Raw genomic sequence first — 12,382 nt, 5'->3', positions numbered from 1 at the left:
TGTGTCTCTCAGCTTGGCCTGCACCCTCTCGCGATCTGGGACTACTAGCTCCTAACAGCTCACCTGCCTGCCTGATCGTCCCTAACTGCTCACCTACCTGCCTTATTGCCCCTAACCACCTCTGCCTTTGCCCCTGCCACAGCAGCTTCATCCGGAAGGACGTCTGGAATGACGTCCAGAAGGCCATTCAGCTGTCCAGTCTAATTAGCATGTTACGCTTTTATTATTATAGATAGGATGCCAAGTGGATGAATTCAGAAAAGACTTAAGAGGTAGACCTGGTGAGCTTTTAAGGATTATAGTCAGCAAAGTAACATTGCATTGTGGCTAGTAAATAGTGAAGCTAGGCTCTTGAGTGCCAACTGAGCCAGGGCACTAACTTCAGTTTTTACCATGTCGGGGAACTTCTCTTTAAGCTGTAGACACGGGAGGGGCTGGGGTCCAATAGATTACCTGAGGTGAAGGTCCAAGAGTCATTGATAAAAATCAAAAAAATGTGTCATGCCTCTAAATGAAATTAGAGATATCTTCCACTTAAAACCTAATTTATGCATGTCAAATTTAACAAAATAATAGCTAGCATTTTTTAGTGTACTTACAAAATTATGGGATGATTCAGGGATTTCCAAAAGGATCTATTTCAGGGCCTCTTAATAGCAATTTCTTTACCTGTAGGTGTGAGTTATGGTCAATGACTACAAAGCTATGAAGCTGAGAGTTGGGATAATGTTAGGCAGAGTGAACTGCAGCACATTACATTAAACTGGAAAATAAACTAGGAGACTACATTTCTGAAATTTTAGTGTAGATTTCTTGGGGGAAATGACTCCATCTTTAAAAATGTATATACCTTCGTGGATATAAGGGTAAGAAAACCTTCAAACCTCTCTAGTGTATGAAGTAAGAAAAACACTGTGTAATCTACTAGTTTTTAAATGTTTCTTCTGAGCTTCTCTAATTTTTGATGTTATATCTGGATTCCAAGAACCTGTCTGATACTATCTCAGCAGCCAGTAAGGAGCAGATATAGTAATGTGAAAGAAAAACCGTGACTATTGCTAATTAACAGCTCTACTTAAGGGCTATACAAAAATAGGTGGAGAGTTAGATTTGACTGGTAGACTATAGTTTGCGGATCCCTTCCTTGTGTAGGGAAAAGATTGAGGGCCCCAGTCACTGAACAAGTTCTTTTAAATCACTGAGTGTTATCTTACCTGTACAACAAAGGAGGACAAGATAAGTATTAACTAATATGGTTGCCTACTCCAAGTCATAGAATATGCTCAAGAAATATTTGTTGACTAAATCTTAAACTAAACTTCCTGTACTAGATGTGAGACACACAAAGTGATATAAAGTAGCGTGTGATGTAGACCCTTAATCCTCATTCTGGTGAGGGAGATAAAGTATTTTCTGTACATTTAACCCAGAAAGGTGAGTGGCAGAATTGCATGTAAGAACCAACGAAAAAAGTAATGATTAGTGAATAAGAATTGTTGCATTTGTCCCTTTATACCAGGAGGAACCATTGGATGAAAGCTCAGTGAAGAAAATGATCCTTACATTTGAAAAAAGATCATACAAAAACCAAGAATTGCGGATCAAGTTTCCAGACAATCCAGAGAAGTAAGGCTCCTCTGAGGTGTTGGGTTTTTGTTGTTGTTGTTTTTGTTTGTTTGCTTGCTTGTTTTGTGTACTTTGGTTTTGTGATTAGAGGCCCAGGACAACCCACATGTTTGGAAAATCACTAGAAGGACTCACAGGACTCAGAGTCAGTGGTACTGAGGGTATTTAACCAGATCAGCAAGGGGAAAAGATACATCAGGCAGAGTCTGGAAAAACTCATGTATAGATTTCCTATGCTTTCTCCCTCCCACTAAGTGGGGTCAGGTGGACATGATCCTTTCTCCAGCAGTGAAAACACGCATGTAGTGTCTCTGTCCAGACAAGCCCATGGGAGATTCTGGGTCTAGAGTATTTAATGAGAACAAGTCATGTAGCCATTCTCTGCCAGCAATAACTACCAGAATTCCAGACTGTCTGAAGGAAAGGTGGGCAAAACAACCTTATCACATAGGGAACTTTTTAAAAGCCAAAGCCCCAGATGCCAGCCTGGAACCAGGCCCTTCTAAAGATCAGGCCTGTTATGTTAACTCTTTTTTTCATTATCCTTCTCAAGGCTCAAAGAAAACTGACCTTGGCTGCTATTAGTGATAGCTTTACTGTTGAGAAAATGTCAAAGGCTTTAGGGTTAGGCAAATATGGATGTGACTCCCACATGACCTTAAATAAGTCACTTTTTTTAGCCTCAGGTGTCTCATCTGTATAAAGAAATAATACCCCCTTTACAGAATTGTGAAGATTAAATGAAAATAATTGGAAGTGTTTGGATCAGTACCTGGTATTTAGTACATACTTATGAAATTATAGTTAATATGATAGTTACTATATTAGCTTCTCAGTGCACTGTGAAGTACTGTAATGAGGAGTCTGGTATCTCTCAATCAGTCTTGAGTCCTAATTAAAGGGATTTTCATATTTATACAGATTTTAATGTTCTCCCTCCCTCCCTATTTCCCTCCTGGGACGTATACTTTCAATGAAACTTAGTATGTCCAAAGCTGTATGGAACTAAGAGTTGGATAGTATAGTCTTGCACTCAAGTTTATAGGTTATTAGGCACACTCGCTATAAATGCATAGTAGAAGGAAACATACGTTAAAAGAGATACAGAGTGTTGTGGGAGCATAGAGGAGGAAACAGTGAATACCAAGTTGGGGGCTATTAAAGGGCTTCACAGAAGAGGTGGTATTTGAGTTGGCTTAGTAGAAGGATTTTGATTTTAATAGGCAGGAAAGGCATGCCAAGCAGTGTGACTAGTGTGAACAAAGGCACAGAGATGTCAGTCATCAAGTCCTCATGGCAAACTGGTAAGGCTAATGTGCTTTAGGTAAGGAGAGTAGAGAGTGAAGAACCTGGTTATTGGACCTAGGACCATAGCCCTCTTTGCAATAAGATTGCAGCTCAGCTTTCCCAGCACGAGAGCCCTGTCAGGTTTTGTGCTGACCTTCACCACACAGTAAAGAAATAATAAAACAAATAGCAAAGATGGTAAAGACTAGTCACATTCATTATGGGCACTGTGTGTGTGTGTGTGTGTGTGTGTGTCTGATTGCACAAGTAACACATGAATTGATTGTCGTAAAAAATACCAACAGTGCATAAGTAGCGTAAAAAATGCACGTTCTCCTTCACTGCACTGACCTTCTCTTTCATTCCTGTACCTAGAGATAGCTCTGTGAACGCTTCTGTGAATATCCTTTCAGATTATTTTTCATGTACTTATTTATATGTATATGTAAATATGTAAATATTTTTCTTACCTAAATTTTACTGTACATATTCTGCACCTGGATTTTTTTTTATTACATAACAGGAGATATTTTCATGTTCATACATGTATACTTATCTTATCATGGTTTATAGATACCATGATTTACTTTTTATCTATTACAGACATTTGATTATTTTAAATATTGACTTTTATGAACAGTGTTGTAGCGAACCTTTGTGTACTTGTGCCTTAGAATAAAATGAATTTCTATAGGATAAATGTTGAATTCCCAGGTTGAAGAGTATGTACATTTTAAACTTGAATAACTACTGCCGAATTCCTCACTGTATTCTTTTATTTTCCCACCAGTAGATCTCTTTCCCTATTTTTTTTTTTTTTTTTTTTTTGCCCATAATGAATGTGACTAGTCTTTACCATCTTTACTATTTGTTTTATGATTTCTTTACTCAGCGGTCTTCCTGCATTAAATTCTGTGTCCTTTGAGGAGGCAGACTGTGTCTTGTTTGTTTCTGTTTCTAATTCCTAACACAGTACCTGCCATACTAGAGGTGCTCAATAAACATGAAATATTAGATGGTTGATGTAATCTTTATTACATTCTTATTGCCTGGAATCTAAGGATATGTTATGAGGAAGCTGTGCCCTGGGTTGATAACTCTGGAAATTTAAGCAATCCAATTTACTTCTTGGAGTGCTGGCGTTGCCTTTGCCTACGTGGTAGGTATACTACTGTCAGTTCAGGACAGCGCGTTTCTGCAGGTTGTATACCACATCTTAGCTGCCACGGATGCTCTAGTGTTACGTTTCATAAACTGGTTTTAAAATTTTATTTTAAAGACTTAACAGTGTTTCTATTCAGACAAAATTTATATACTATTTTAGTTTTTAAATCAGAACATTTTAAAATTGGTTAGGAAACTACATTGTGTTTTAACCTTGAATTTTTGAATTCTTACTGGTGCAGTGTATTTTATAATTCTCTAAACCAGCGAGGTGCAATTAAGATGAAAATAGCTTGACATATTTGAATGAAACTTTCTGGTTGAGATCAGGAACATTCAAATATATTTTCCTATATATACAATTGTCATTTTGATTGCATAACCCAAAAATGCTTCTCTTCATTTGGCTGCATTTCATATTCAATTGACAGTTCTCTTTATGCAGCCTCTACCCTGCACTGTAATCTTTCTGCCAAATATCGCATTGAGTGGAGTGTGCTATTTCCCTAGTAAGCCCATTAGTGTTCTCCTTTTCATTGTTGCAGGGGCAGAATTATTTAGTATAGTGGTTCTCAAAGTTTTTAATCTCAGGGCCCCTTTGCACTCTTCAATTATGAGTATACCCTAAAGTGCTTATCTTAGAAAATTCTAGAATACACAGCACACATTTTATTAGGCATCAGGGCAATGATATAATCACGTCTTGTGTAGCTCTGTTGAAAACTCCAGTGTTTACTCCTGAGAGAATGAAAGAGAAAAAGGCAAAATAGGCAAACCTCAGAGATCACATGTTTGTAGTAAAGTGGATATTGCAATAAAGCGAGTCAAAATAATATTTTGGTTTCCTAGCACATATAAAAGTTATATTTACAATGTCCTAGAGTAGTTTGTTAAGTATGTATCTGCATTATGTCTAAAACAATGTACATACCTTAATTTAAAAGTACTTTATTACTAAAAAAATAAAATGCTATCCATCATCTGAGCCTTTAGAGAATTATAGTCTTTTTGCTGGTGGGGGGTCTTTTTCTAGTAAAGCAAAGATCACTGATCAAAGATCACCATGTCATATAATAATGAAAAAGTTTGAAATATTGCAAGAATTACCAAAATGTGGTACAGAGACATGAAGTGAGCAAATGCTGTTGGAAAAAAATGATGCCAATGGACTTGCTTGATGGAGGGTTACCACAAATCTCTACTTTGTAAAAAATGCAGTATCTGTTAAGCTCAATAAAGCAAAACTCAATAAAACAAGACATACTTTTAATACTTTGGAATTACTGTGAAAATAGTTTTGATCTTGTAGACCCCTTAAAAGGATCTCCAACTACCTCCTACCCCCACCCAGGACCACACTTTGAGAACTGCTGATTTAGTTGGGTGGAAGAAGCATCATGCCCTCTATGCATTGACTGCTGGTCTTGTGTTTGCAGGAGGACTCACCAATTTCTGTGGTTTTTCTGGTATGTTTGAACCTTGCTGGTCATTTGCTAATCTTCGCTATTACAGTTGGAAGAGAACATCCTGCTGGTCTGAAACAAATGCACATGGCAGGCTAGCAGAATATTCTCCGCCATCCCAGATGGAATCAATGACCCCATCTCAGCCTGGGTTACTGTTTTTAATAGATTGCTGTGTTGCTTTCCCATTGCCCCTAACTTGATCCATTCTCCCAGCTGTGAGTCATCCATTACTGACTGACTGCTTACTTCCTAGACAGTCTCTACAAATGTTGTAGTATGTGCTTTAAATGAGTAGCCTTATACTTTGTTGGCAGAAAGAGAAGAAAATATTCTTTGTTATAGCATAGCAAACTTAAGGGTACCTAGATTTGCTGAGCACCTATTACGTGCCAACTGTCATTAAGCACATTATATTTTTTATCTCATTGAATCCTCACTGTAATTCAGCTGGGAAAATTAAGGAAGCTGAGGTTTAAAGATAGGTTAGTTGCTATTCTCTGTCTCCCTTGACCAGGTTGGGGTCCCATGATCTGTGTTCTAATATCATTTCTTGGACAACACCAGATCCTTACAATTAGTTGTATGTAATAGATTATTAAATTTGTACTAGGCTAGGGGCTCCATAAGGACAGCAACTAGGGTTATTTTTATTACCTGTTTTATCCTCGTTACCCAGCAGTGACTGGTACCTAGTGTGTGCCCAGTAAATACTTGTTGACATACTGTTCATGGTTACACAGCCAGTAACTTGTGTGGCTGGGAGTGTGACCCAAGTCCATATCATTCTGAAGTCCAGGCATTTTTCACGATATTTTGTTCTCAGATAACACTGGACCCCAGTGGTATATTTATGATGTTTCTCTGTTGTCATTTGAGTTCCTGCTTGTTTTTTGTTTTGATAATGTTTTTACTTTCTAAACTTAAAAACATTGGGCTGATTACAGATTTAGAATTTCAAAGTTGGAAGGTAAAGTCCATTCTCCCTTCTAATTCTTAATTTTTTATTATATTACCCTTTATTAATTATCCTCAGTGACAAGTATCTAACTTTTCAAAGTAATCTTTTCATCATTTGGCACTTATGACTTTAAGATTTAAACTCAGAATGAAAAAGAATTTCAAAGAATTCTTAGGTGAGAGAATATCTAGACAACTTATAATCGTGGTTGTTTTTCCAAATTAGTGTCTATATCCCTCCTAAAGTATGGCTTCCATAAGAGATGTCACAGAACTTCCGGGTCATATAATCAACATGTTAACTCTGTATTGCCTTCTTTTAAGCGGCCTGAAACCACAGCAGCCTTTGTGACAGCTACTTTCCTCTGCTCCTTCATTTGGAAGGCATCTGCTGAGCTGTGGAGCTGGGAGTGTGTCCAGTGTTGGGTGTCCAGAATTGAATGAGTAGTTTCTGTCCTGGCACAGCTGTCTCATGGTCTGATTTGTATTGCTGTTACAGTTGACTAAACCATCCAGTTCTACATAAGTACTTTTATTAAATTATGTCATTCCCACCCCATGCATTTGTAATCTCTGACTTTTTGGTTCAGTGCAGCTCTCTGTGTGGATCCTAGATAATTTTCTCCTGTTAGATTTGGCCCATCATCATTGCCTATCAGGAATTTTTGAATTGATTCTTTCAGCGCTATATTCATTTTCTCTGTAAACTTTGTGTTATTTGACATTTGTTAAGTTGCTATTTATATACCTTCATTCAAGTTATTGATTAGAAAATAATATAGTTGATATAAACAGGCCTAAGGATCAAGCCCTGTAGGATACCACCAGAGGATTCTTTCTGGGCTGACATTCATTCATTACTACCCAAGTCCCAAAATCGTTCCTTGTACTCAACATTTTACTTATTACTATTTAGTACTCAGTCTCCCTTGTCAGTTCTTCCTGATGAGCTGTAAAAATCTTTATGTCCAGTTACTCTTTAGAAATTAGAATAAAAAATTTTTTAAAAAGAACTACCCATTTAAGGCAAATAACCTTTAAAGGTTTGTTGAGCCCATTTGGTTCAAAGATTATATAGATCTACTACCCATGGAATATCTGAATGATTCTCCTGATTTGACTTTCACACTTTAGGAGACAGAAATAATGAGACAGAAATAATGTAAAATGGTGGTAAGCACTGTGTAAGCACAGTGTAAGATGCCTTAAAAAAAGAGGTATGGGTGGAGGGGGAATCTTTACAAAAATAATTTTGAATGTACTTGGAATAATAAGCAAGTGAGAATAAACAAGGAAGCATTGAAAAAAGACTAGCAAGAAAGTGTTTTTGCAATAATGGACATAACAATATGGAGGTGTGACCCTAGCTCAAGAATTTGCCGACAAAGCAATGAAATGCAGCGCAAAGCTCATAAACAGATTAGAGTACACATTAAAATTCAGTGTAGGATGCTATGACCAAGTGGGATTTATCCTGGGGATGCAAGGCTGGTACAGTATTTGCAAATCAATTAATGTGACACATCACATAAGCAAATTGGAAGACAGAAATCACACGATCATATCAATTGGTGCAGAAAAAGTATTTGACAAAATCCAACACCCTTTTTTGATAAAAACTCTCAGCAAAGTGGGAATAGAGGGATCATACCTCAACATAATAAAGGCCATATATGACAAACCTATAACCAACATCATGTTCAATGGGCAAAAATGAAAACCATTTCCTCTAAGAACAGGAACAATACGGGGATGTCTGCTTTCACCACTATCATTCAATATAGGAACCTCAGCCCTCAGACAAGAAGAAGAAATACAAGACATCCAAATTGGAAAGGATGAAGTAAAACTGTCATTATTGACAGATGACATGACATTACACATAGAAAACCCTTAGATTTCACCAAAAAACTACTAGATTTAATAAATGAATTTGGCAACATAGCAGGATACAAAATTAGCACCCAGAAATTGATGGCATTTTAATTTAAAAAAAAAATTTTTTTATTGATTTTTTTTTTTTTTTTTGAGATAGGAACGGAGAGGGATAGAGAGAAACATTGACGAGAGAGAAACATTGATCAGCTGTCTCCTGCACACCCCTACTGGGGATATGTCCCTAACCAAGGTACATGCCCTTAACCAGAATCAAACCTAGGACCCTTTAGTCTGCAGGTAGATGCTCCATCCACTGAGCCAAACCAGTTAGGTCTGATGGCATTTTTATACACAATAATGAACTCTCAGAAAGAAAAGCTAAAAATAAAAAATAAATAAAAATAAAAGCACCCACTTAACCATTGCAACAAAAAATTAAGATACTTAAGAATAAACTTAACCAAGGAGGTAAAAGACCTGTACTCAAGACAACTACAGGATATTGAAAAAAGAGATAGAGGAAGATAAACAAGTGGAAGAAAATACCATGTTCCTGGCTTGATAGACTCAACATCATTAAAATGTCTAATACTACCCAAAGCAATCTATAGATTTATTGCAATCCCAATGGCATATTTCACAGATCTAGAAAAAAAATACTTCAAAAATTTATATGGAACCAAAAATGATCCCAAAAAGCAATCTTGAGAAAGAAGAACATAATTGCAGGAATCACAATACCAGATATGAAGTTATACTACAAAGCCACTGTACTCAAAACAGCCTGGTACTGGCACAAAAACAGGCATATAGATCAATGGAACAGAACCCAGAAATTGAATCCAAGCCATTATGCTCAATTAATATTTGACAAAGGAGGCAAGAGCACACAATGGAGTAAAGAAAGCCTCTTCAATAAATGGTGTTGGGAAAACTGGACAGGTACAGGCAAAAAAATGAAACTAGACCACCAACTCACACATTATACACAAGAATAAACTCAAAATGGATAAAAGACCTAAAAGTAAGTTGTGAAACCATAAAAATCTTTGCAGTAATATCTCAGACATCTCTCACAGCAATATGCTTGCTGATAGATCTCCTAAGGCAAAGGAAACTAAGGAGAAAATAAACAATGGGACTACATCAAAATAAAAAAGATTCTACACAGCAAAAGAAACCATCAACAAAGTGAAAAGAGACCCTTCTGCATGGGAGAACATATTTGCCAATAATATATCTGATAAGGGCTTAATTTCCAAAATATATAAAGAACTCATACAACTTAACAAAAAGAAGACTGCTTTTTAATTTAATTAATTATTTATTTAATGGGCAAAGGACCTAAATAGACACTTTTCCAAAGTGGACATTCAGAAGGCCAAGAAACATGAAAAAAATGCTCGAAGTCACTAATTATCCAAGAGATACAAATTAAGACAACAATGGAGTGTCACCTCACACGTTAGAATGATTATCAACAACAGATCAACAAATGACAAGTGTTGGCGAGGATGAAGAGAAAAGAGAATTCTAGTACACTGCTGGTGGGAATGCAGACTGATTCAGCCATTATGGAAAACAGTATGGAGTTTCCTCAAAAAATTTAAAATGAAATTGCCATTTAACCCAGTAATCCCACTTCTAGGAATATGACCTAAAACACCCCCAACACCACTCAGAGAGAATGTATGCAACTCTATATTCATAACAGTGCAATTTACAATAGCTAAGATTTAGAAACAGCCCAAGTGCCCATCAGCAGATATGTGGATAAAAAGGCTGTGATACATTTACCACAATGGAATACTATGCAGCAATAAAAAAGAGGACGTCTCACCATTTGCAACATCATGGATGGACCTGGAGAGTATTATGCTAAGCAAAATAAGCCAGTCAGAGAAAGCTTATTGGTCTCACTGGTATGTGGAATCTAATGAACAAAATAAATTGATAAACAGTATAGATCACATGTGTCAAACACAAGGCCCGCGGGCCAAATCTGTCCCGCCAGGCCTTGCAATGTGGCCCGCACCGCGCTGTCATCACTGCACTCCGCTGCGTTTCCATCACAATGACAGTTTATGACTGTTCAGTAAACCATTTGGCCCGCGATTTAGGCTGGATTTTAGATTTTGGCCCCTTCTCTGATTGAGTTCGACACCCCTAGTATAGATCCAGAGACATAGAACCATGAATAGACTGATGAATTTCAGAGGGAAGGTGGGGTTGAGGGTGAGAGGCATGGGGAGAGAGAGATTAAACTGGGGAACTTGTGTGCATAGCCCAGTGGACACAGACAATAGTGTGGCAAAGGCTTGGGAGGGGCGAGTCGGGGGAGCAGGGGTCAATGAAAGAAATTTGAATAAAATGGAGGATATGATGGAGGTGGCATTTCTTCAAATCTGTGGAAAAAGCATAGATTATGGCATTGGGGGAATAAGACAAACATTTGCAGAAAATAAAGTTAGATCTTTGCCCTATATTCTATCCTAAAATAAATTTCAGATTTATTTACTCCTAAACATTTAAATATGTATAAACATAAAAATACATAAAAGTAGACCATAAAATTATCTGATCTTAACATAGAAAAACAAAAAACAAAAAATAACCTTGCTCAGGATACATGTAAGAGTTTATAAAGGCAAAGATTTGACTAAACTTTTAAAAACCGTAATGTGATAGCATAATTACTAATTAAAGGGCAAATATTTTTCTCTTGTTTTTTTCCCTCCAGTATATGAAATAAATTAATTTTCTTAATATATAGAGTGCTTAAAAAAAAACAAAAAATACCTTTCAGAGCCGAAACCGGTTTGGCTCAATGGATAGAGCGTCGGCTTGGGGACTGCAGGATCCCGGGTTCCATTCCGGTCAAGGGCATGTACCTTGGTTGCGGGCATATCCCCAGTAAGGGGTGTGCAAGAGGCAGCTGATCGGTGACTCTCTCTCATCGATGTTTCTAACTCTCTATCTCTCTTCCTTCCTCTCTGTACAAAATCAATAAAATATATTAAAAACAAAAAAAAACCCAAAAATATATAGAGTGCTTATAAATGAATAAATAAGATAAATACCCTGATATAAAATGGGTAAAGAAGATGGGGGGGGGGGGGTTGGAGGAGGCTGGAGGGGATCATAAGGGGCAAAGGGGATATATGTAATACTTTCAACAAAGAATTACTTAAAAATATAAAATGGGTAAAGAAGAAATACGAATAGCTAATAAACATTAACAAAATTTGAGCCATCTTAAATAGTAGTATCAGAAATGTTAATAAAAAATAAGTTAAATTTTCTATCTCCTGTGGTACATTTGCACAATGGAGTACTATGCGGCTGTGAAAAAGAAAGGACTCTTATCCTCTGTGACTGCATGGATGGACGTGGAAATTATATTATGCTAAGTGAAATAAGCCAGTCAGAGAAAGTTATCACATGATCTCATTTGGAATCTAATGAACAAAATAAATTGACATCCAAAATAGAACCAGAGGCATGGATACATGGAACAGACTGACAAGGTAGGAGGGAAGAGGGTGGCGGCAACTGGATAAAAAGGTAAAGAGTGTAGCCAAAAAACATCTGTGCGTAACCCATGCATACAGACAACAGTGGTGAAGGTCAGGGGAGGGGTTGTGGGAGCTGGATGGAGGTGGGTAAAGAAAGGGAGATTGGGAGATATCTGTAATAGTATCAACAATAAAGAAGAAAATTTTAATTTCTGTTTGAAATTGGAAGAGATTTTAAATGCATTTTAAATACTTTCTTAAGAGGGTGAAGGAAACAGGCATTTTATACACTATTGGTACCTTTCTGGAAGAATATATCAAAGTCTGCTAAGGTATGCATACTCTTACTTTCCTTCCTGGGAATTTATCTCAACACAATAATTGTGAATACATGCATCATAGTGTCATTTGGTATAGGGAGAAAATAGGAGACCACCTGAATGTCTGACAAAGGGTAAAATAAATTATGTTATATCTCCACAAGGGAAT

The 12,382-nt window shown here is 37.0% G+C and overlaps 1 protein-coding gene across 1 annotated transcript in view; it reads left to right on the top strand.

Annotated features, from left to right (window-relative positions):
• The window catches only part of CTNNBL1 (catenin beta like 1), a 167,673-nt gene that overhangs the window by 40,623 nt on the left and 114,668 nt on the right, over window positions 1-12,382 (top strand). The window contains exon 3 of the mRNA XM_036418465.1: window positions 1,520-1,626. Coding sequence (XP_036274358.1) covers window positions 1,520-1,626 — 107 coding nt within the window. The remainder of the gene's footprint in view (window positions 1-1,519; window positions 1,627-12,382) is intronic.

The sequence above is a fragment of the Pipistrellus kuhlii genome, unplaced genomic scaffold (genome assembly GCF_014108245.1).
Source record: "Pipistrellus kuhlii isolate mPipKuh1 unplaced genomic scaffold, mPipKuh1.p scaffold_m20_p_6, whole genome shotgun sequence".
NCBI classification, from domain to species: Eukaryota; Metazoa; Chordata; class Mammalia; order Chiroptera; family Vespertilionidae; genus Pipistrellus; species Pipistrellus kuhlii.
The sequence above is the reverse complement of the archived record's forward strand: the minus strand, read 5'-3'. Positions and strand labels throughout refer to the sequence as shown.